This window comes from Delphinapterus leucas, chromosome 15, assembly GCF_059928025.1.
Source record: "Delphinapterus leucas isolate spDelLeu-1000000601 "Yukka" chromosome 15, BTC_Dleu_Yukka2, whole genome shotgun sequence".
Taxonomy (NCBI): Eukaryota; Metazoa; Chordata; class Mammalia; order Artiodactyla; family Monodontidae; genus Delphinapterus; species Delphinapterus leucas.
In genome coordinates, this window is record NC_143143.1 from 42,064,858 (window position 1) to 42,084,632 (window position 19,775).

Genomic DNA, 19,775 nt, shown 5'->3' on the forward strand with positions numbered 1-19,775 from the left:
TCCGAGGCGCCGGGCCTGGCCCGCCCGCCCGGGAGAGGCCTATTCCGAAGCCTCCCCAGCGCCCCGGGTGCCCCGGCTCCCAAGGGATGCGCGGGGTAGAGCGCGGCCAGCGGCCTGGCCCGGCTCCTTGCCCGAGACCTCCTTGCCCGGCGCAGGGCGACAAAGTAAGACAAACGGGAGGGCCGGGCTTGGTTTTTTTAAACACAGGATTTTTATTAAAATTCTTATTTAAAAAAATTGAAAGCTTTCAGCGCCCGGCGCTCTTGGGGAACCGCACGGAACCGCTGAGCTCCAAGTTCCGGGGCTCAGGACCCGGAGGATGGGGCAGGGGGCTTCTCGCTCGCCTACACATTTTTCCTTTTTCATATTTGAGAAATGTTTGCACTGAACAAAATAAAAAAAGAAGAGAAGAAAGCAGGGGTAACCAAATATAAGCAAACCAAAGCAAACCACGAAGAAAGGAGTTGGGCCCTGAGGCGTACAGGCCCTTCCTGAAGGTCATTTTGGCAACAATCACCACCGATATTTACAACGAAAAGCGAAATGCCACCAGTTGTCAGAACGTTTACATGGCCATAAATATTTAGCATTTTCTTACTTTAAAAAAAATGGAGAAAAAAATCCTCTATATTTTTAAAGTGTTCTCCACTTGCTTCAGAAGAAGACGGCTGACAATATCGCTACTCACACAAACATATTTTACAAAATTCACAAAAGCGGGGCGGGGGGGGTCTTTTACTCCTTCTCAGGTGAGGACGTTAACGCTGGGACCATTCGGTCCCCGGGGAGAGGCAGAGAAGCGAAGCTGCGCAAACATTCTGTAAACTCGGCTTACGGTTCAGCCGTCTCCAAAGGTTCAAACGGAGAGAGGGATGGGGCGGAGCTGGGGGGTGGAATCTGCCTCTCCAAGGAGGTGCAGCAACCTCCTGGCGCCTCCCCAACGGAGCCAAGAGTCAACTCGACTCCAGAATAATAATTATAATAATATAATAACCACTGTAAGGGCCGAGTCCTCCTCGCCTCCGCCGCTGGGGTGGGGCCTGGGCCTGGGGCCGAGAGTCTCGGAGGGGCGACGCTCACCAAGTCCACTGCTGGGCCTGGACCAGGGGGTGTGCTGTCGGGTACTGGGGGGTGCCGGCCGAGCTGTACTGGGCGTTGTACTGCATGTGTTGCAGAGACTGCGCGCTGTAGGCCGAAAAGGGGATGCCCGCCTGGAAGGTGGCAGCTGCCAGGTCCTGGGCTTTGAGCGCGTGGCACGGTTTGCCGTCCCTGACCAAAACGGGCACGGCCACCCGGCGCGGCGAGGGCAGGGGCGTCACCTCCATACCTTTCTCTGCCCGGGCGCGCTTCATCTTGTAGCGGTGGTTCTGGAACCAGATCTTGACCTGCGTGGGCGTGAGGCGGATGAGGCTGGCCAGGTGTTCGCGCTCTGGCGCCGACAGGTACCGCTGCTGCCGGAAGCGCCGCTCCAGCTCGTAGGTTTGCGCCTTGGAGAAGAGCACCCGCCGCTTCCGCTTCTTGCCGGCGTCCCCTCCGCCGCCGGGGGTCTCCTTGTCATTGTCCGGTGACTCGTCGGCCGAGGGCTCCGGAGACTTGGAACTCGAGTCCTGGGGCGCCGCGCCGGCTGCCAGCCCATGCACTGGGGGAAAGAGAAGCCCATCAGGAGCCTGGAGGCCGCGCGCGGCCGGGCCCGACCCCGCGCGCCCCGGATCTTCCGTGCGCCCTCGGGCCTGTGCGCCCCGCAGCCAGGCCCCGCTGCCTTCGCCCTGACCCCCGCCCTGCTCCACGCCTGACAAAATCGTCGGTGTCCGCCCCGGGGAAAGAGAAGAAGCGGCAGGAGTAGGGGCTCGGTGCTCCACTTTCTAGGGGTTTGACCAGTGTGGGTGCGTATTTTTTTGGGGGGGGAGTGGCGCGCGGAGGAGATCATCGCGGGTTAAGGGCTCCGGCCCCCTTAAGCAGTTTCCTCTCCGGAGAGACGTGGGCAGATTTTTAAAAGAAAAAACCCACAATCCCGGCATTGATCGGCTCGGCCATTTAAGGCAGGTTTTGGGGGCTTTCGTTTCTGCTTTCCGACTTTCTGGACACCCTCCGCACCGCACAAAGCGTCCTCTATGAAGTGCAGGGGGCAGGGTGAGCTATTTATACCCGGGCCACCCTCTCCCCGTATCCCGAGGCAGGCTGGCTCGCTCCACTGCTCCAGGCCAGTCCTTCCCGGCTGTCGGAATGGGGGAGGGGGGCTCTGGCCGGAGCCGTCAGTTCTGGTTGGCGTCTGTAACCAGCCCTTGGGAGGTATTCCCCTCCCCTTCTTCCTCCTAATTTCTCTCTTTGGAAAAAATATCTGAGACCAAGTCTCCTTCCCGGAGTAGGGGGGGTCTGACGAAGAGGGAAGAGGTAGGGCATCCCAAACAAACGTTAGGCATCTTTCTGGGGGCGCAGGGTGAGGGATCCGGCTTACAAGGCTCCATCCCTTTTCTCCCCGCGGCGTGCGGCCCAGGCTGCGGCCACAGTAGCAGAGGCGGTCACAGCCGCGGCCGCCAAGTTTCGCTACTTACGGGAGTACTGGAGGCCCTCGGTGCTGGCCAGCCAGCGCGTGTACGGGTTGTCGCTGCTGTCGTAGAAGGGGTTCTTTAGGGGCAGGCTCTGCACCGTGTCCAGGGCGCCCTGCCCCAGCGGCCCAGCCCTCTTGGCGGGCTCCGGCCCCTCGCTCTCCTCCTCTGGCCCTTCGGCCACCGAGCCCTCCTCATCGTTGGTGTCCGGTAGGTCCAAGATGTCCTTGACCGAAAACCCCGTCTTTGTGTTGGTCAGCGACATGGCCGGGACCCCGCAATTTATGCCGCAAAGTTGTAGCTTCACTTGGTCAATTCCTTGCGCTCTCAGTAGGGGCGGGGGAGGGGGTATGGGGAGAGGGGTTGGGGGAGGGGAGGGGGGATGGGCTTTAATTATTGAGATTATTATGTTTAAGAAAAAGAAAGAAACTCTGGGAAAGTGGAGAAAAAGAAAGAAAGACAGAAAAAGCCCAAGGCGTTGCCTGTGTCTTCTCTGCAAGCACGCGGAAATGGACGCGGGGAGCCGGGCGGCCTGCGCACCAGCGCTGCGGGCCGGGCCCGAGTTTGTAACTCCAGGAGGGGTGCCAAGGCGGCGTCAGCTCCGGCTCCGGCGGCCGCTCAGCGCGCGGTGGCGGCTGGTGGCGAGGAAAAAATGGGCCATTGCCCGAGCGATCAGTCCATATAAGGCTGGGCTCCACTCACGAACCTGGGGAGAGGGGGGGAAGAGGGGGAGAAAGAGAGGGAGGGAAAGATAGAGGGAGGGGAGGAAAGGGGGGGAGGGAGAGAGAGAGAGAGAGAGAGAGAGAGAGAGAGGGAGGGAGGGAGAGCGAGAGAAGGGTGGAAAAAAAGGGGGAGGGAGACATTAAAACGCAAAGGTTGGACACGTGTGGGCGGGTCTTGGAAGTCAAGTGGATGAAGACTGTATTTGCAGATGTGAAATTGTGGGTTTTGGGGAGCTCCGCGCTCCCAGCCAACGGCCCTCTAGAGCAAGATGAGAGGTGTAACGTGTCAATTAATTGCAAAGACGGGGCGAGCCTTTCTTACCCAGTATTTACATACAAAGGACCACCGCGTCGCTCGCGAGTCCACACACTTGAAAGGGCAGTTTTAACAAATTGCATCTTTTTAAAAAAAGCGGGGGAGGAGGAAAGAAAACAAAACAGAAACCCGGAGGAGGAGAGAAAAACAGAATCCTCAACATTCACCGGTTCCTACCTCCCCGCCCACGCGCGCCTGCCCCCAGCAAGCCGGAAAATTGGCGATTTGTGGCGCCTTTGGAAAAGGGGGAGGGGGCGCAGGCTGAGCCGCGGAAATCTCTCCTTCCCATCGCTGGCCGTTCCCTAAACAAGATCCGGTTCAAATGGCAAGAGCCCAACTTCTGTAAGCCTCCTAGGTCAATATTTTGGTTGAGGCTTAAGGATGAGTACTAGAAATGACAAGGCAAGTAATTGATTCTAGTTAAACGCCGAAAGAGCCCGAAACCCAGGAGAGGAATCGGCTCGGGGCCGGCCGGAGCCACCACCAAGCGACACCACCTCCCCCGCCCCGACACCCTTTATTTGCTAAAGACATTTATTTCCTTCTCCCCGCCTCCCTCCCCTCTCCCCCTCCCCCCAGCTCTGTGCTGCAGAGCAGGACCGCGCAGTTCACTTTCTGCTTTGCGGGCGCCCGGGGTGGGGCGGTGGGGGTGGGGAAGTCTCCCTCGGGCCGCGATCAGCTCAGCCCCACCGCCTCCGGCCCCGCGGGCCGCGATCTCAGGGTGGAGGGAAGGGCAGGCGGCCCCGCGCCCTTCCTGCCCCCTATTATGTCTCCCTTTCCAGCCTCCAGCGGTGGCAGAGCGGGGTGGGGGGGGCAAGGGTAGAGGGGCGGGGGGAGGGGCGGGTGCGCTGTCTCCAGCCGGGGTGAGGACCCCGAAAACCGCGGGGAAGGGGGTCGCAGGGCGGAAGATGCTGCTGAGTTCTCTCCGGAGTTTTCTTCTCCCCAGGGAGTCCTTTCGGACGCACCAGGGACGAGTTCAGAGGACACGCTCCAGGCTCCCAGCTTGCGTGAGGTTTGTGTGCGGGTCCCAGCCCCGGGCCGGCCTGGGAACTGCACTTTCCCGGGACGGCACCACCTCCTCGGCGCCGGCGAGGAAAAATCCAGGCCACACTTCCCGCCCCTCCTTCCAGTTTTTTTTTTTTTTTTTTTGCGCGAGGGAGGTTTGCTACCTGATGCTCATCCGCCCCAGAGGAGCGTCAGGACGGTGCTTGGCCTGGGGGCGAGGAGGGACGGAGAAGGCCGCGGCGGGGGTCGGGGTCTGCCCACCCCCAAGCCCTCCGCCGGGGCCGCCTCCACGCCGGCGAGCGCAGCGCCGGCGCCCGTACTCCCCGCTCGCAGCTGCGGCCGCCGCGCCCCGGCCGCCCCCGAGTTACCAGCGCCCGGCGAAGGCGCCTCTCCCCGAGCCGCTCGGCGGCTTTCTGCAGCCCTCGCTGCCTCGCCCCCAGTATGTGACGCGGGTGACAATGGCCCAGGTTAGAGGGAGCCCCTCGTCGGCGCGTCCTGGGTGGTCGGACCCGGGCAAACACAAATACAAACCGATTGCTAAGCTGCGGACAATGAGCGAAATGTAGACAAATGTCCCGCTCCCGTTGGAAGCCTTTGTCCCGGCTCGGTTTTTGCATTTATTTCAGTGGAGAAATAATACATGATTGACGCTCTCTTTCAATGTGTCCTAACTGTTTGGAATAAATCTAAGGTTGTTCCTAGTTGTCATGGCATTCAACCCTTTTCAATGGACTATCTCTTCATTCATTTCTGAATCCGTCCACAATATTAAGGAAACCCCTTCATGTCGACGCTCCCCATTCCTCTCTTTCTCCTACTTTTCCTTTTCTCCTTTCTCCCTCTCCTTCCGCCCTTTCCCCTTTCCTTCCCCCTTTCCTTCCCCCCTTCCCCCCCCCCCCGCAAGAATTAGAAACTGGTTTGAATCGTGTTCCTTGAACCCATTACTTTTCGTGCTTTTTTCCCCTCTTTCTCTTTCCAGTCTGCCTTTCCCAGCCTCCATCCTCCTTGCCTCTCCCTCCCCCCTCTCACTCAGGAGCTCTCTGCCCGTCCAGTCGGAGGAGGGAAGTTGGGTTTCCAGGCGTCACAGAGGCCAGAGTTTGGAAACGGGCTGTCGGGCCTACCCCAGCCATTGTTACTCAGCTGCTAAATAAATAACTGGCGAGGAAAAGTTCCTCAACCCAAGCTTTGCAGAAAAAAATCATCCTGGTCACTCCTCTTATTCCTCTGTCCCAAGCGAGGGGTGTTTCTTGGGGACCAGGGTAGGCTCTAGGAAGGGCCAGAAAGGAGTCTGGTTGGGCCACGCCAATTCTTGGGTTGGGTGAGAAATGTCCCCTTTGGCAAGAAGTGACTCTTTTGCGTATCCATCTTTGGGAGGGGTGCCCCCAGACCCCTCCACGGAGCCTGCGCAGTTCCTCGTCTTGGAACCACCTAGTTCCACTTCGCTCCCAACTTCTCCCTTCCCCCATAGTGGCCTTTCTCCCAGGATCGCATCAGCACTGCTGCAGTGGGTCATGTCCCCTCCCCGGCCCCTGAGAGCCTGCACTTCGGGCAGAGCACCTGGGAGACAACTGTTTTCCTACAGGGGGATCCAGCCTCCTGGAAATTGAAGCGGGAGCGCTGACAACCGCGCCCTGAGAAGGAGACTCCCGGCCCAGTTCACTGAGGCGGGGCTCCGCACAGCGCCGGCCCCTCGGCCTCGACGGGCCTGAGTTCTCCCACACCACTGGTCGTAGGGCCCCCTTCCTTGCTGGAGCACTTGCGGGGCCACACTCCCCCGCCCGCACAGACCGTGTTCTGGGTCTCTGCTCCCTCCTCCACCCTCACCCCTGCTAGTTTTTCCTGCCCCTGACCTTGGGGCTGCGGAGCAGGGAGGGAACCCGAGGGAGCCTCAGCCTGGCCTCCCGAAGCAACGCTCAGCGCCCTGCGGAGCCCGATGCGCTGTGCTCAGTGTCTCCCTCCTGGGACCTCGCGAATCCATTTTGCCCAGCGCTCCGTCGCCGGTGCCGTTCCCGCGTCCGCTTCCAAAGCGCTGACATTTGCAATTGAAAAGGCGCAGGGAGACCGCCGGGAGGCCCGTAATTGAAGGGGAGAAACTCGGCTTGTTAGAGGAAGATCATAAAATGCAAGTCCCCCAGGAGTGGTCTGGACGCCGGGAGGCCGGCGGGGGACCAGCTGGCAGCTGGGGGCAGGTCCGGTGCCCAAAGCACGCTCCAGGGTCTCCCGGACCTCATGCGACCCGAGGAGCAGGGCCAGGCACCAAATGAACTTTTACACACAAATTAAACAGGTGATTGCATCCGGAGGGCTCCCCAAGAGGTCTCGCTGGGAGCACCACAGCCTGGTCTTTTAGAGCCAGGGGTCTCCTGCTCAGCGAGATCCCACACACTTGGTCGAGAGTACCAAGCCCCACAACCCCTGGCCCCTCCAGAGTCCTTATTAGTGTCCCCGCTATCCCCACCCTATCGGCTCTGAACATATCCGTGTCCTCTGGCACCAGTTCAGCTCTGATTGGATGTGCTCGGCTCCCCAGGTCCGGATTCTTCACTAGCTTCTTTCCGGGTTCCATCTTGCAGCCAGGAGAGGACAATGTCCTGGGTTCCATCGTGTTTGAGTTTGGGCTCTGGGCTCTGCCGCCGGCGTTGCGGGAGCTCCTGAGCGCGCAGCCTTGGGCCTTCTGCTGCGAACTTGGGGAGAAGTTAAGACGGTGCTGAAAGTTTGATGGCAGCTGGTCTGGGCCGGAGGGAGACATGTTTTGCCCTCTTTGGTGTGACAACCACCGAGTACCCCTGTCAGGGTCACCCGAGCAGCCAGAGGCCCCCTGCCCCGGATATTTATGCTCTGCTCTGGGGCTCCAGCTTCCTTACAAATCTCGAGCTCTACCTCCCTTTTCCCCACGTTTGGGACGAGCTCAGAGGGCGTCGCAGGCCCCGAGGGGAGGTGGGGGAGAGGAGGAAGAAAATCTTCCTCCTCGCAGGCTGGAAGAATCCCTCTTAGGAGTTTTCTCAGGCCGCTCAGCTCCTCTCTGCGGCTCGGGGTTCCGGAGGGATGGAAGCGCAGGCGCTGGAGAGGGCGCGGGGGAGGTGAACCACCGCCGGAGGCCCGGGGGGGAGGCGAATGTACACAGGGTAAGTGGCCCCACTCCAGGACAAGTGGCCCTCCAAGTCGGCCCAGTGTTTACCTGTTTACTTTCGCAGGTAGCTCAAACACGAGCGCCTTTTCTGTGCTCCGGAGCACGGGGGCGGCCCTGGTGCGCCCGGGTCCCCAGCTCCTTGCGCCCGCGCACCGCAGTTTGACGCCCCCTGTTGGGGGAGGGGTGAGCTCTGAACAGCAGCAAACAAGGCAGGAAAGGAAGGTCCTTTGGGAAAATGAGGAGAAGCCTGGGCACACCCCACGCGTGGGAGCCTGGCTCGGTGTGCCTGTGGGTGAGGCGGGCTGGTGGGGCGCCCCCAGCGCCCCCAATCCCCGTTCCTCTCTCAATCTCAGAAGGCTTCTTGGCTTGAAGGCCTCTTGGGAGGCGCTCTGCTCACATCTTTCCCCTTTCAGGCTGGTGAGAGCTTGCTGGGTAGGTGCCTCCTCTAGAGGAATTTAGGGCAGAAAAAGTCCGGGGGGAGTACCTTGAGGACCACTGTAAAACGGGGGTGGCCTCGAGAAGCCCAAAGCCTCGCAGCCCCAGGCAGCACGCCTCACCCTCCCCATCCACAAAAGTGCGACCAGTCATTAAAAATACAAGGCCTTTCCCATTATTTGGAAGTACTAATTTGACTTCATTTCTTTTCTTTCTTTTTTGGAATGAAAAGAGGTTGAAAAGAAACTCCTTTCCTGGTACAGTACATGGCTGAGCGGGTCCCCTGCACATCCCATCTCAGATAACAGCCTTCAAGTGGATTAGTTTATTGTCTGGTTAGCGCCAAGGTGCAAGCGTTTGTCTTCATTCACTCTAGAAACAAAGCGCATTGCACCTTCCTTCTCCGCGAGGATTAGCCGCTCTGGACACAAAGGTTTTGTTGGAGGGGAAAGGTTTATTTTATCTCGGGTTGGAGACTCGGAGCGTGGCAGGCACTCGAAATCAACGGAGACAGAAAATGTCTCCCCATCTGGTCCCCGAGCTTGGCGATAAAGACGCCCACCTTTAAGATGCACTCCTCCAAGGTATCCCATGGCAGCTTCAACTCCAGGTGGGGGAACGGGGGCTGCTGGAAGCAAGAGTGTCAGCTCTGGCCGCCGGTTGAAAGATGTCGAGGAGTGTGGCCCAGGGTACCACCTGAAGCAGGACCTTTCCCAACCAGAAAACTGAAAGGCAGGCCCATCTCTGGTGGATCCTGGCACCAACTGGCATCACCTTCTGCCCCCGAAGGAAGCTGAGGTCCCTGGAAGTCCCTGCAGGCTGTGGGGGCGGGAAGCAGAATGGAGCGGCTGGATGGGGGAGGCCTACAGCCCTATCAGTGAGGCCAGATCAGAACAGGTGCAAATCTCTGGCAGGAGAGACCCACAGCCAGCGGACAGATGGACCAGAAAGTAGGGACTAGTGTGAAGGGAAAGGAAATCTCAGTCCACTTTGGGTTCAAGTCAAAGGTGAGTTTTCTCTTTCTTTGATCCATATTGTGTTAACTCTTACCACAGGAGGTAAGAGTGAGGGCACCTCCCAGAAGGACAGTCCTCCCAAGTCACCAAGAAGATGTTGGGCAGAGAAGTTTTCCAGGCCCAGAGACAGAGCTCAGATTCTGTATCTGACCCCCCTTTTCCCCCTTCCCCGCTTCCTCAGGAGCACCAGGAACTCTATAAAGCCATGGAGAGAGCTGACCTAGGGACCTAGAGCCTGGAGTCTCCCTGCAATTGTGGGCGCAGGGCGCAGGCATCCTTCTGAGCTATCTCCCCCTACTCTTCTTCAAGGTGAAATACACAACATTTTACCAATTATCTGGCTTAAAAAAAAAAAGGCAGACATTTCCTGAGGACATAAATTGTAATAGAAATTAGGATTTTTATTAATCAGCCTCATTGTGTGGGCGTAAGACCCCGCGGACATATGGTAGGACTTTGATAAATGCGCTTTAATGAGATCTTTGAAAACACATCCAATAAAATAAAAGGCGAGAAAAGCCGTTTAACTTTCATGGATGTTAAATTGAACACGAAATGTGGCTCGGGGCGCGCTGCAAAATGGAAAGGGCCTTCCTCCAATATTTTCTTTAAAAACGTAGCTCTAAGCCCCCCTTAGGCCAAATGAGCCCGTCCCAGCCAATCCATTGTCACCGGTTTATTGGGGAACCAAACGGCACGTCCCCCCGGGCTCACCCCTTTGCTTTATTCGTTCGCGCTTCTCTAATGATTAAATATGTTACAATGAGATTACCCATCGTCAATGTTGCCTTCAGGTACGTTCGTCCAGCCAAGCTCGACCTTCCCCCGATAAGGGTGATTTCAATGCAGGAGATCTGGGTTTCTCAAGGAAACAGGGCGCCGAAAGCACGTTCTTATCTGAATTTACTTCTTAACACGTGACAAAATCATTACAAGACTTCGAAAATCCAGCGGCCTCTCCCAACGGGTCAGTACTCAGCACTTAGAGCTGGGCCAGGAGGGCTCTGTGCCATGCAGCGCTCGTCGGCGCGGGGAGGCCGCGCTCCCAGCCTGCGCGGAACCTGGGAGCTGTGCCTGGAGAGCGAGGAACCGACCCACGAGGCCCTCGGGCACTAGCGGGAGGGGGTTCCTGGGGCTCTCCCTCTCACTTCTCCAATCTGAGCACCCGAGGTCCACAGCCCTCCTCCAGACGCAACGCCCCCTTCCCACCCCCAAGCGCCACCAAGCTCGAGAAGGCGCGAGAGGCGCGCCAAAGGGCCTCCTTGCAGAGTGTGTGTATGGCGGGGTCAGAGGGGGCGCCCCTCGGAGACCAGGGCCTCAGCAGAGCCCACTGAGGCTCATTTCCGATCCTCTGGCGATCTCTACTGACACAAATGAGAACTGTCTGGCGCCTGGCGCGGTCCCCTCAAAGTCCAGGCTTGAGCCGCCTCCCCAAAGACACCCCGACCCCTGCTCGGCCCCCAGCCCTGGTCCTTCCTGCCGGCGACTCCCGCCCCTCGCCTTCCTCCTCCTCCTCACCCCCCACCCCGTGGCCCAGTTCCGCCCGAGGAGCACCTCTTTCTCCGCTAGGCGCCATCTCCAAATTACCTTGGGGACCTCGCCTCGTCCTGCAGCCCCATGCCGACCCCTGCGCACACCGGGGAGACTTACCCGGCGGAGGCGGGGCGGAGGCGCTCCCTTCCCGGCAGCGGCCCCGGCGGCCCGGGAGCCTGCGGAGCCGACGGTGGGGAGGGGCCCGAGGCGCGCGGCGCGCCCGCTCCGCCTCCCACTCCCGACGCTGCGGCGACAGCCTCGCCGAATCTCCAGGCGCGCCTTTATCTAGTCCCCCACCTCCCCGGAACCCCCTCCCCGGCGCCCCTCCTCCGCCGCGCCCTCCCGGGCGGGGCTCCGAACCTCGCCGCGCCTCTCCTCCCCGCCATCCCCTCCAGCCGCACCTGCCGGTCCCGGCGGTCCCGCTCCCCGGCTGGAGGGAAAGTGCGCGGCGGCGGGAGCACCTGGTTTCGGAGGCAGGTAAAACTTTTCCGGGCCGCGGGCGCGGCGGGCGGGGCCCGGTCCCAACCCGAGCGCCCCCCTCGTGACCAGCGGAGCCGGCGGCGGACCTGAGACGCCCGGCACTTGTCCACCTGCTGCTTCCGGACCCCGCGGATGGGCGACCGAGCCAAGGCGAGAGCCCCGAGGGGGGGCCGCACAGGCGAGCGCACGGGGGACACCGAGACCCCTCTCCCCTGGCCCGCGGCAGGACGCCGGCCCGGAGCGCTTTTCGGTTCCCCTCAGCTGCGGATGCCCGCGCGGGGTCTGGGGCCGGGGGAGCTACGGTGCTCGCCCGACAGCCGGGGGCGACGCTGGGCTCCTGTACGTCTCCCCGCGCAGCCGCGCGTCCCGCGCCCCCCGACCACCCCCGGCCGCGCGCTCGAGCGGGAGGCTCACCTGGAGCGCGGCTGCGCCGGGAGCCCCGGCCCGCGAGCGCGCAGATCCCCGGCCGCTCTTTATCCTGAGCCACCGGCGGCTGCAGAGCCGCGGGCGCAGGGGCACTGGCGCGGCGAGCCCTCCCCCTCCTGGCTCCGGCTCCGTGCCCGGCGGCCCCACCCTCCCGGCTCCGGCCCCGCGGCCGCAGCGCAGCCCCAGCGGAGGGGGCCGCTCCCCCGCGCCGCGCGCTCTGTTTGTTTTCCTTGCCCGACTGACGTGAGTCAAAATATTGGCCATATGTTCAGCGGTAATAAATTGGGTATGAGCGCAAACACACTTCGGCTTCGATGGCTCTTTCAGCTGCCACATGGCCGGCTTGGAAGGAGGGGGCGCTGCCACCTTGCTGCGGCCCCATCCCCAAACAGGCGGGTGGGTCCCTCTCCTGAGCGCCCCTCGGAGCTGGAGATCTGGGACCCCGGGGTTCTCCTCTCCCTCGCCCCTCCTGCGTCCCCAGCGGTGCCTCGGACCTCGCAGATCCCGGCGAGCCCGGCTGCTGCCTAACAAGGTCGCCATCTATAAATTGCTCGGTCGCTAAGACGCCATAAAACCGAAGGGCCAGATGTGGCACGTTATTTATGTGTGAAACTGCGTTTACACTAGATAGTCGATCCAAGGCCGATAGCACGGCTCGGCGGGAGGTCACAGACCTCTAGCCCCAGGCTCCTGGCTCCTCCCCCAGCACACTCCCCACCTCCAGATTGAGGGGTGTTGGTCTTTCTGGGAGAGGGATTCAGCTCTGCGGCCCAGGAAGAAAGTGATTTCAATGCACTTGTGCCGAGGTGCCACCTGTCCAGGATTAGAAGCAGACTCTGGGATTTATTTCTGTAGCTTTTCTGTTCCTTTTTTTTTTTCATAGGGCCTGGGAGGCTGTTTTATTTTCCAGGCAGTTGATAAGTCCCGTGAGACTTTGGTGTGTATAGGAAAGGTGGTATGTGAAAACTGAAGATGTTCAGCCCTGCAGGTCGGTGGGATTTGAGGGCCGTTTTTGGAGGGGAGGCAGAGATGGAAGTGGAACAGTTCACCTGGCTGAAGGAGCACCTGAGATTATTCCTACCTCAAGCCTGACTGTGGACTCCAGTGTCACATGTCACCCACCTTATTTAAAAGGCAGCCAAGGCACTCAGACAGAGGTAATCCTACGTTGGACATGATATCCGAGTGGCCCTGTGTGATTCCGGAAAGGGAGGTCAATACTGTGTAGTAACAGAAAACAATTGTTCCATTTTTCTCCTCCAGAGGGTGGCCTTGGGGCTGCATGTCCCCGAACTGGTCACCTCACACTTTACTCACACGAATTCATTAAGAGTCATTGTCTCTCCTGTGCCATTATTTTACTACTTCTTGAAGTGAACCAAATTCCCTCTATGGTTAATAAGCACTGAGCCGGGCCCCCTACCTTCCTTTTCATCTTCAGAACGCCTGAGGTTCCCTGAATGACATCTTCCATCTGGCCAAGGAAAATCAGAGATGAAAAATGTTGCCCTACTGCAGGGAAAAACATAAGCATTTGACTTCACTATTACAAGTTACCCTGGGTCTGTGTTCACTGGATAACTGTCCTTAGTGGCACTTAAGGGTAGAAAAATGATGCTGTTGAAAGGGGTGGGAGAGAAGGGGAGAAGGGATATGGGGTGGGGGTGGGGGAGAAACCCATTCAACAGGTGCAAAAAAGAGCTATAAAATGAACCTCTTAACCTGAAGTGTAGAGCACAAACAGTGCCTCTTCAGATTTGCTCTCCTGGACCTTACAGTGAACTCCCAGAAATCTTTACTGCAGAGAAATCTGGGGCTTCACTCAAGCCTGCTGGAGTTGTTAATCTTGGAAAATGACTACTGCATTTCACTCTTTTTTCTTGGATTTTAAGTCTCTACTTATGGTTCAAAACAAAATCTAGAGTGTATTTTTGGGTTTACATCACCTTCAAGTGTAAACTCTGTAATCACTGATAAATCACTTCTCTGGGTGAAAATGTTGCTTCATGCCCAAAATTGGACAAAGGGATTTGAAGACAGACCTTCATATTTGTAGTCCTCACAGGGAGGGGCATCTTTGTCTAACAAGTGTCCCATAGAGAGGCTCATCTTTTTTCCCTGCCCTTCTTACTGATAACTGCTATGTAGTGAATGGGGATACAGACAATGAGCTTAGAAAGCCAGTGTTTGGTGTTCTCAGGTGGAAAACTGAGAGACCTGAAACAAAGGGCACATCAAGTCCGTCGTTATATAATTCCCTTTAGGGGAAAAACTAGTTAAAAATAGCAAATGTACCAGGGCATCAACTAGGTAATTGATAATAAAAATCCATCACAAAGGAAATGCAGTGGGGAGCAAGATTTAAATAAAATATAACTGCTTAGGTAAACTCACACGTCCTCTCTTTGAGCTTAACTAGCAATCCAGTACTGAACTTGGTACACATAATTGTCCTCAGACCTAAACAGATGTCATTCAGTGTCTTTTCTTAGTTCCATTGTGTTTTATGCCATTATTACTTCAGAGACATTCCTGTCCTACCCATGGACTCAAAACTCATGGACTTTTCTATGGGAAAAACCTTCTTCTGCAAAGTTCTCCAAAGGTATCAGCTGCAAGGTGATGCTCTGAGAGTGAGTAGTTCCCGGCACTTACAAGTAAAAATCAACCCAAACAAAAACTTTATACTGCGTTGAACCCAGCTAGGAAGGATATAATTGCATTGTCTTGAGAAGAGCTACACAGTCGTTCCCGTGGAGAGATTTCCTTGCTCCTTACAGCTGCTTGGGCTGCTGTGAAGTCCAGTCAGTCAAGGAAGGCAGGTGCCTTGTTTGTGCTTTACTTGGGCATCATGCACGGTGGCCAGAGTAGCTCCACAGAGGTGAGAGCTGAGATGGACTTGGAGGAAAGTCAGTGCCCACCACCCCCGACAATGAGGGGCTGTCAGGAAGCTTGGAGCATCTGCAGGTATCATCATAATGCAAAATGGGGTATGGAGGAGACTCTGCAGATGGTTGATGCCCCTTCCAGTATCCTTAGCCAGAGAAAGCGTCAGTTGAGCTCATCCGACATGAATTCCTGGTCGACTTTATCTGAAAGCAGATCTGCTTCTTTTCCTCCAGTGCATCCCTCAACAGAGCCAGAAGGCAGATGACATAGTCTAATGAGGCTCTTGGGCCCCCAGAGGCTGAGAATGATACCGGCTCTCTCTTATGTCCTGCACGGAACTGGGGATGAGCAAACACAGTGGGACACAAAGCATTTTGTTAAAGCATTGGCAGCAGCTGAGAAATTTGGTGCCACATGTAGGATCTTCAAGAAGTAAAAATCAAATTCATCTAGAGATAGAAACTAGAGTAGTGGTTGCCTAGGACTGGGGTGGGGGGCATGGGGAGGCTGGGGAGTGATGGCTAAGGGGTGGGTTCTTTTGGGGGTAATGAAAATGTTCTAAAAATGATGGTGGTGATCGTCATACAACTCTATGAATATACTAAAAGCCATTGAATCGTGGACATTAAATTGGGTGAATTGTGTGGTATGTGAACTATATCTCAATAAAGCTGTTCAAAAAATGAAGTGCATTTCTTTTTTCATTTCGGCTAGAAGGTGCTGGGCTAGAAGGTAGGAGAGGATGGAGTTTGGGGAAGACAGGTGATCCTCAAAGTTGTTTTTTATTTCCCCAACTTTTATTCTGACCGTTTTCAAACACACACACAAAAGTTGAAAGCATAACAGAGCAAACATTTGTGTACCCTCTACCTGGATTCAACAATTGTTTACATTTTGCCACTTATGCTTATCACTCTCTATAAACGCATTTTCTTTTTGTTGAAATATTTGGAATTAAGGTTGTAGACATCACGATACTTTCCCACTGAATATTTCAGTACACATCTCCTAAGAAAAGACATTCTTCAACATAATCACAATAACGTTACCATGCTTTAGAAAATTAGCAATAATTCATTATTCAAATTTCTCAAATTTTACCCAAAACAAAATGTATTTTTATAGCCAGTTCATTTTTTTTTCCAGAGTCAGGACCTATTTAAGATTCATGTGCTGCATTTGGTTTTTAAAATTTTAGTTTTTTATGTCCTCATCCTCTTAATTTACAACAGTCTTCCTTCTTTCTCTCCTTTCTAGTATTGAATTTTGAGCACCCAGATCATTTGTAGAATACGCCCATTCTGGATTTGCCAGACTGTTTTCTCCTGGTGTCATTTCCCTTGTTCCTCTATCCCCTGAACAGCTACAAAATGGATGTTAGATCTAGAATCTGGATTAGATTTGTGATGGGGATGCCATGTGGATGGTATGTCACATTGCATCTCATTAGGAAGCAAATCATGTCCCTCTATTAGTGAGATTGTTTGATTACTTGCTTATGGGGGTGATTGCCGTATTGTCCCATGTGAATTAGTAAGTGATTAGTAAGTAATCTTAGGGGCGAGTGATACTTTGGCACTGTTTCAATACTCTTGGTCACTGTGTAAGCATTCCCCATATTCCCCAATAACTTTTCATCCAGTGGTTTTTAGCATCCATTGCCTGAATTCTATTGTTCCTTCTACACATACTTGTTGGTATTTTTCTGTAAAGAAGAGCTTCCTTTCCCTCAGCCCCCCTCGTGGACTCATGGAGTTAAACTTTTTAATATGTTATAAGCAATTAACACTATTCTTTTGACGCTCAAGTTATCCAGACTACAGTGCACAGCCACACACTAGAGTGTGCTGAGGGAAAAGTCAGACAAAGAAAACAATGAGAAACTTGGGGGTGAACCTGCAGAATTAGTGGTTTTTGGCAGTTCTTGGCAACCCAAGTTATCATGGAGGACGTTTGTGCATATTTGCAACTAACAATGAATGGTTCATCACCCACAAAAAAGCTATTATTCCACTTTTCCAGGGAGTCCAAATGTGTTATAGACTAAAAGCAACTAATATATTGAATGTACCTCAATTAAATGTATCACCATTAAAACAAGACAAAAGAAAAGAGATTGATTTTAAGGATTCCTCATGTGATTATATAGGCTGGCAGGGTGGGCCGGCAGGTGGAAACCCAGGAAAAGCTGATGCTGCAGTTCAAGTCTGAAGACCGTCAGACTGCAGAATTCCTTCTTGTTTTGGTGAGGGAGACACAGCTTTTGTTCTGTTCAGACCTTCAACTGATTAGATGAGGCCCACCCACGTTATGGAAGGCAATCTATTTTACTCAGAGTCCACTGATTTAAATGTTCATCTCATTCAAAAACACCCTCCCAGAAACATCCAGACTAATGTTTGACCACCTGTCTGAGTACCGTGGCCCAGCCAAGACGACACTTAAAAATCACCCATCACACCCTCTGATTAACTGATGTTGACAGTTGCTCCCCAGAACCCAGGAGTGTTTGTGAAAAGTCTTGAGCTAAGTTTCTGAGCAGCTGCAGCCACACGATGCCACACAATGCTGTGTCATCTGCTCCAAACCTTGCCCTTCCTGTTTCCTAGCAACGACCTGGCCTCTCACTGTGACATTCCTGGTAAATACTCTTCATTATAACTTGGACTTTTGAATCAGACATCAGATGCACTTCCTGTAAGACAAATACATGGGGCCAGGATAGCGCCATTTGGAGCGCATAAAATTATCCAGTTGTTTGTAGGAGGGAGGTAGATCCAGGAACTTGGTTTGAGTTTGGAGGCTGACTACACAGATCTCCAATTCTATCATCACCCTAGAGTAAACCTAGCCTGCAGTGTACTTTGGGACAATGTTAGTCTCTGTATTGATCCTCTGATTGAATTAGGAGACCTGGTGACATTTTTAAGGCTGTGTGATTGCCTTCTTTCCAAATAGGGATATTGGATTCCAAGAACCATGCAAATTTAGGGAAAGCCATGCTTAATATTGGGCTAATATTTAGAAGAGAATGATGGGAACTATGAAATGGGAATCTACTATAATTTGGGGCCATTTTGAGTAGTTACCAGTTAACGTCTAGCCAGTGTAGGGGATTGGATCCTAACAGCGTTTTTTATTTTATTATTTTATTTTATTTTATTTTATTTTTTAAACTCAGGGCCAGATCTTCACAGGCAATGCTTTTTATTTAAATACATTTATTTATTTTATTTATTTATTTTTGGCTGTGTTGGGTCTTCATTGCTGCACACGGGCTTCCTCTAGTTGTGGCAAGCGGGGTCTACTCTTCGCTGAGGTACGCAGGCTTCTCATTGTGGTGGCTTCTCCTGTTGCAGAGCAGGGGCTCTAGGCGCGCGGACTTCAGTAGTGTGGCACGTGGGCTCAGTACTTGTGGCTCGTGGGCTCTAGAGCGCAGGCTCAGTAGTTGTGGCGCATGGGCTTAGCTGCTCTGTGGCATGTGGGATCTTCCCAGACCAGGGCTCGAACCCGTGTCCCCTGCATTGGCAGGCAGACTCTCAACCACTGCGCCACCAAGGAAGCCCCTCATTCCCTTTTCGTTTAATTTTTTTCCTCTTGCAATGTTTTCTTTCTCTTTGATTCTTGGCCCACTCTATTGGTGGCATTCAAGACTAAATAGACAATGGACTCAGGGGTTCTACTGCTTTCCAGTAAAAGTTGTAGCAAAGACTCTGGAAGTTTAACTTGGAAAATCATGTCACTTTCAAATAACATTGGTTTAGGGAGGTATTGCATTTTAAATGTGAATTAAGTCTAATTCTTTGGTTTCTGGTCGGAGAGTTTGTCTCCCTGGGATCTTTCTCTTATGGACAGGAAGTCACTGGACAGGAGCAGAACTGGGTTGAAGTGAGTCCTGTGGTTAGGAGGGGCCAGGCTCGGGGCAGCCTGGTGGGTGGGGTAGTTGACCCTCATCACAGTGGGTGCTCTGTGGGTTAACTTTTCATCTCCCTTATGATGCCTGCAATATCTCCTTTCTACTGTATCCCTCCTGGGGGTTCTGCGGTCCCTACTATGTAAGGGAAGGTCAAGGATGGGCATATTGCTTGGGCTTGTACAACAGAGAGAAAAACCAACTGGCTTCGGTTTCCCTAGAAGGCATCTGGCCTCACTGCAATATTGGAAGCAAACCACCTAGAGCAAGACACCCAGAGTGAGCGAATTGGCATTGCCAAGAATTATTCTGGATTCACGGTCACCAGCTCCCCGACGTGTTAATATGGTAGGCACAGGAGAATGAAGATGGGAAATTATGCTGGGTGACACCTTCCCCATCCTGAGCAGCTTTCCATAGGTGATGGGGGCAATCCATCAGCTGAATTACAAGTTTGCTTTTGAGCTCTCTAGGGTTTTCTTGGAGATGTTAATGTTTGTCTGACCCTGGTGAGTTTAGCTCTTCGGGTGATCTTTTGGAAAAAAAGGTATCATGGCTGATATCACAATAAAGTAAGTGATAAGGTCTGGGCAATTACAGCAGTGGAGGGAGAACAAATTACATTCAGACCCAATCACAGAATTGTCATCTAGATTATGGTTGTCAAATTTTAACTGGTGCTGATGTTGCTGTCAGGGAAAGAAACAGCTCAGCATAAATCTGTGATTCTTTGGCAGTTTTCCATTTCAACGGGAGGCATCATGGAAGCAAATTTGATAAAGGACTTGGCAATGAGGAAAAAGTTTTCCTTTTTTCTCTTATCAACTTAAAGATCATCTGAGAATTTATAAATCTTTTTGGGCTTAAGGTTTAAAATTGTTTGCTTATGAACTTTTTATATCGTGAGGATTTCACTTCAGAAGAAATGGCGTGACCATGCTGCCCTTCACAGGGAGTGGGATGACTTTCATTTCTTCTAAATTTATCCAATCGATCCATCAATTAACAAGCTCATTGTTTTTACTTAGCCTGTATGATTACTTCGTGCATTAGTTTGCTAGGGCTCCAGCAACAGATAACACAAAACTGGGAGACTTAAACAATACAAATGTATTGTCTCACTGTCTGGAGACCAGAAGACCAAAATCAAGGTGTCAGCAGGATTGGTTCCAGGTGAGGGCTAAGAGGGAAGGACCTGCCCCCGACCTCTCTCCTTGGATTGTGAGTGGCAGTCTTCTCCCTGTGTCTCTTCTCATTGTGTTGTGTGTGTGTGTGTGTGTGTGTGTGTGTGTGTGTCCATGTTTCCAAATTTCCCCCTTTTATAAGGACACCAGTCACATTGGATTAGGACCCACCCTGATGAC

General features: G+C 54.0%; 1 protein-coding gene across 1 annotated transcript; it reads right to left on the reverse strand.

Annotated features, from left to right (window-relative positions):
• Positions 1-762: 762 nt before the first annotated feature.
• On the reverse strand, positions 763-2,838 carry NKX2-2 (NK2 homeobox 2). Its single transcript, XM_022594201.3, has 2 exons — positions 2,553-2,838; positions 763-1,639 (listed from the first exon to the last, which is right to left on the reverse strand). The coding sequence occupies exons 1-2, from the start codon at positions 2,809-2,811 to the stop codon at positions 1,077-1,079; spliced, it is 822 nt and encodes a 273-aa protein (XP_022449909.1). The 5' UTR covers positions 2,812-2,838; the 3' UTR covers positions 763-1,076.
• Positions 2,839-19,775: the final 16,937 nt, after the last annotated feature.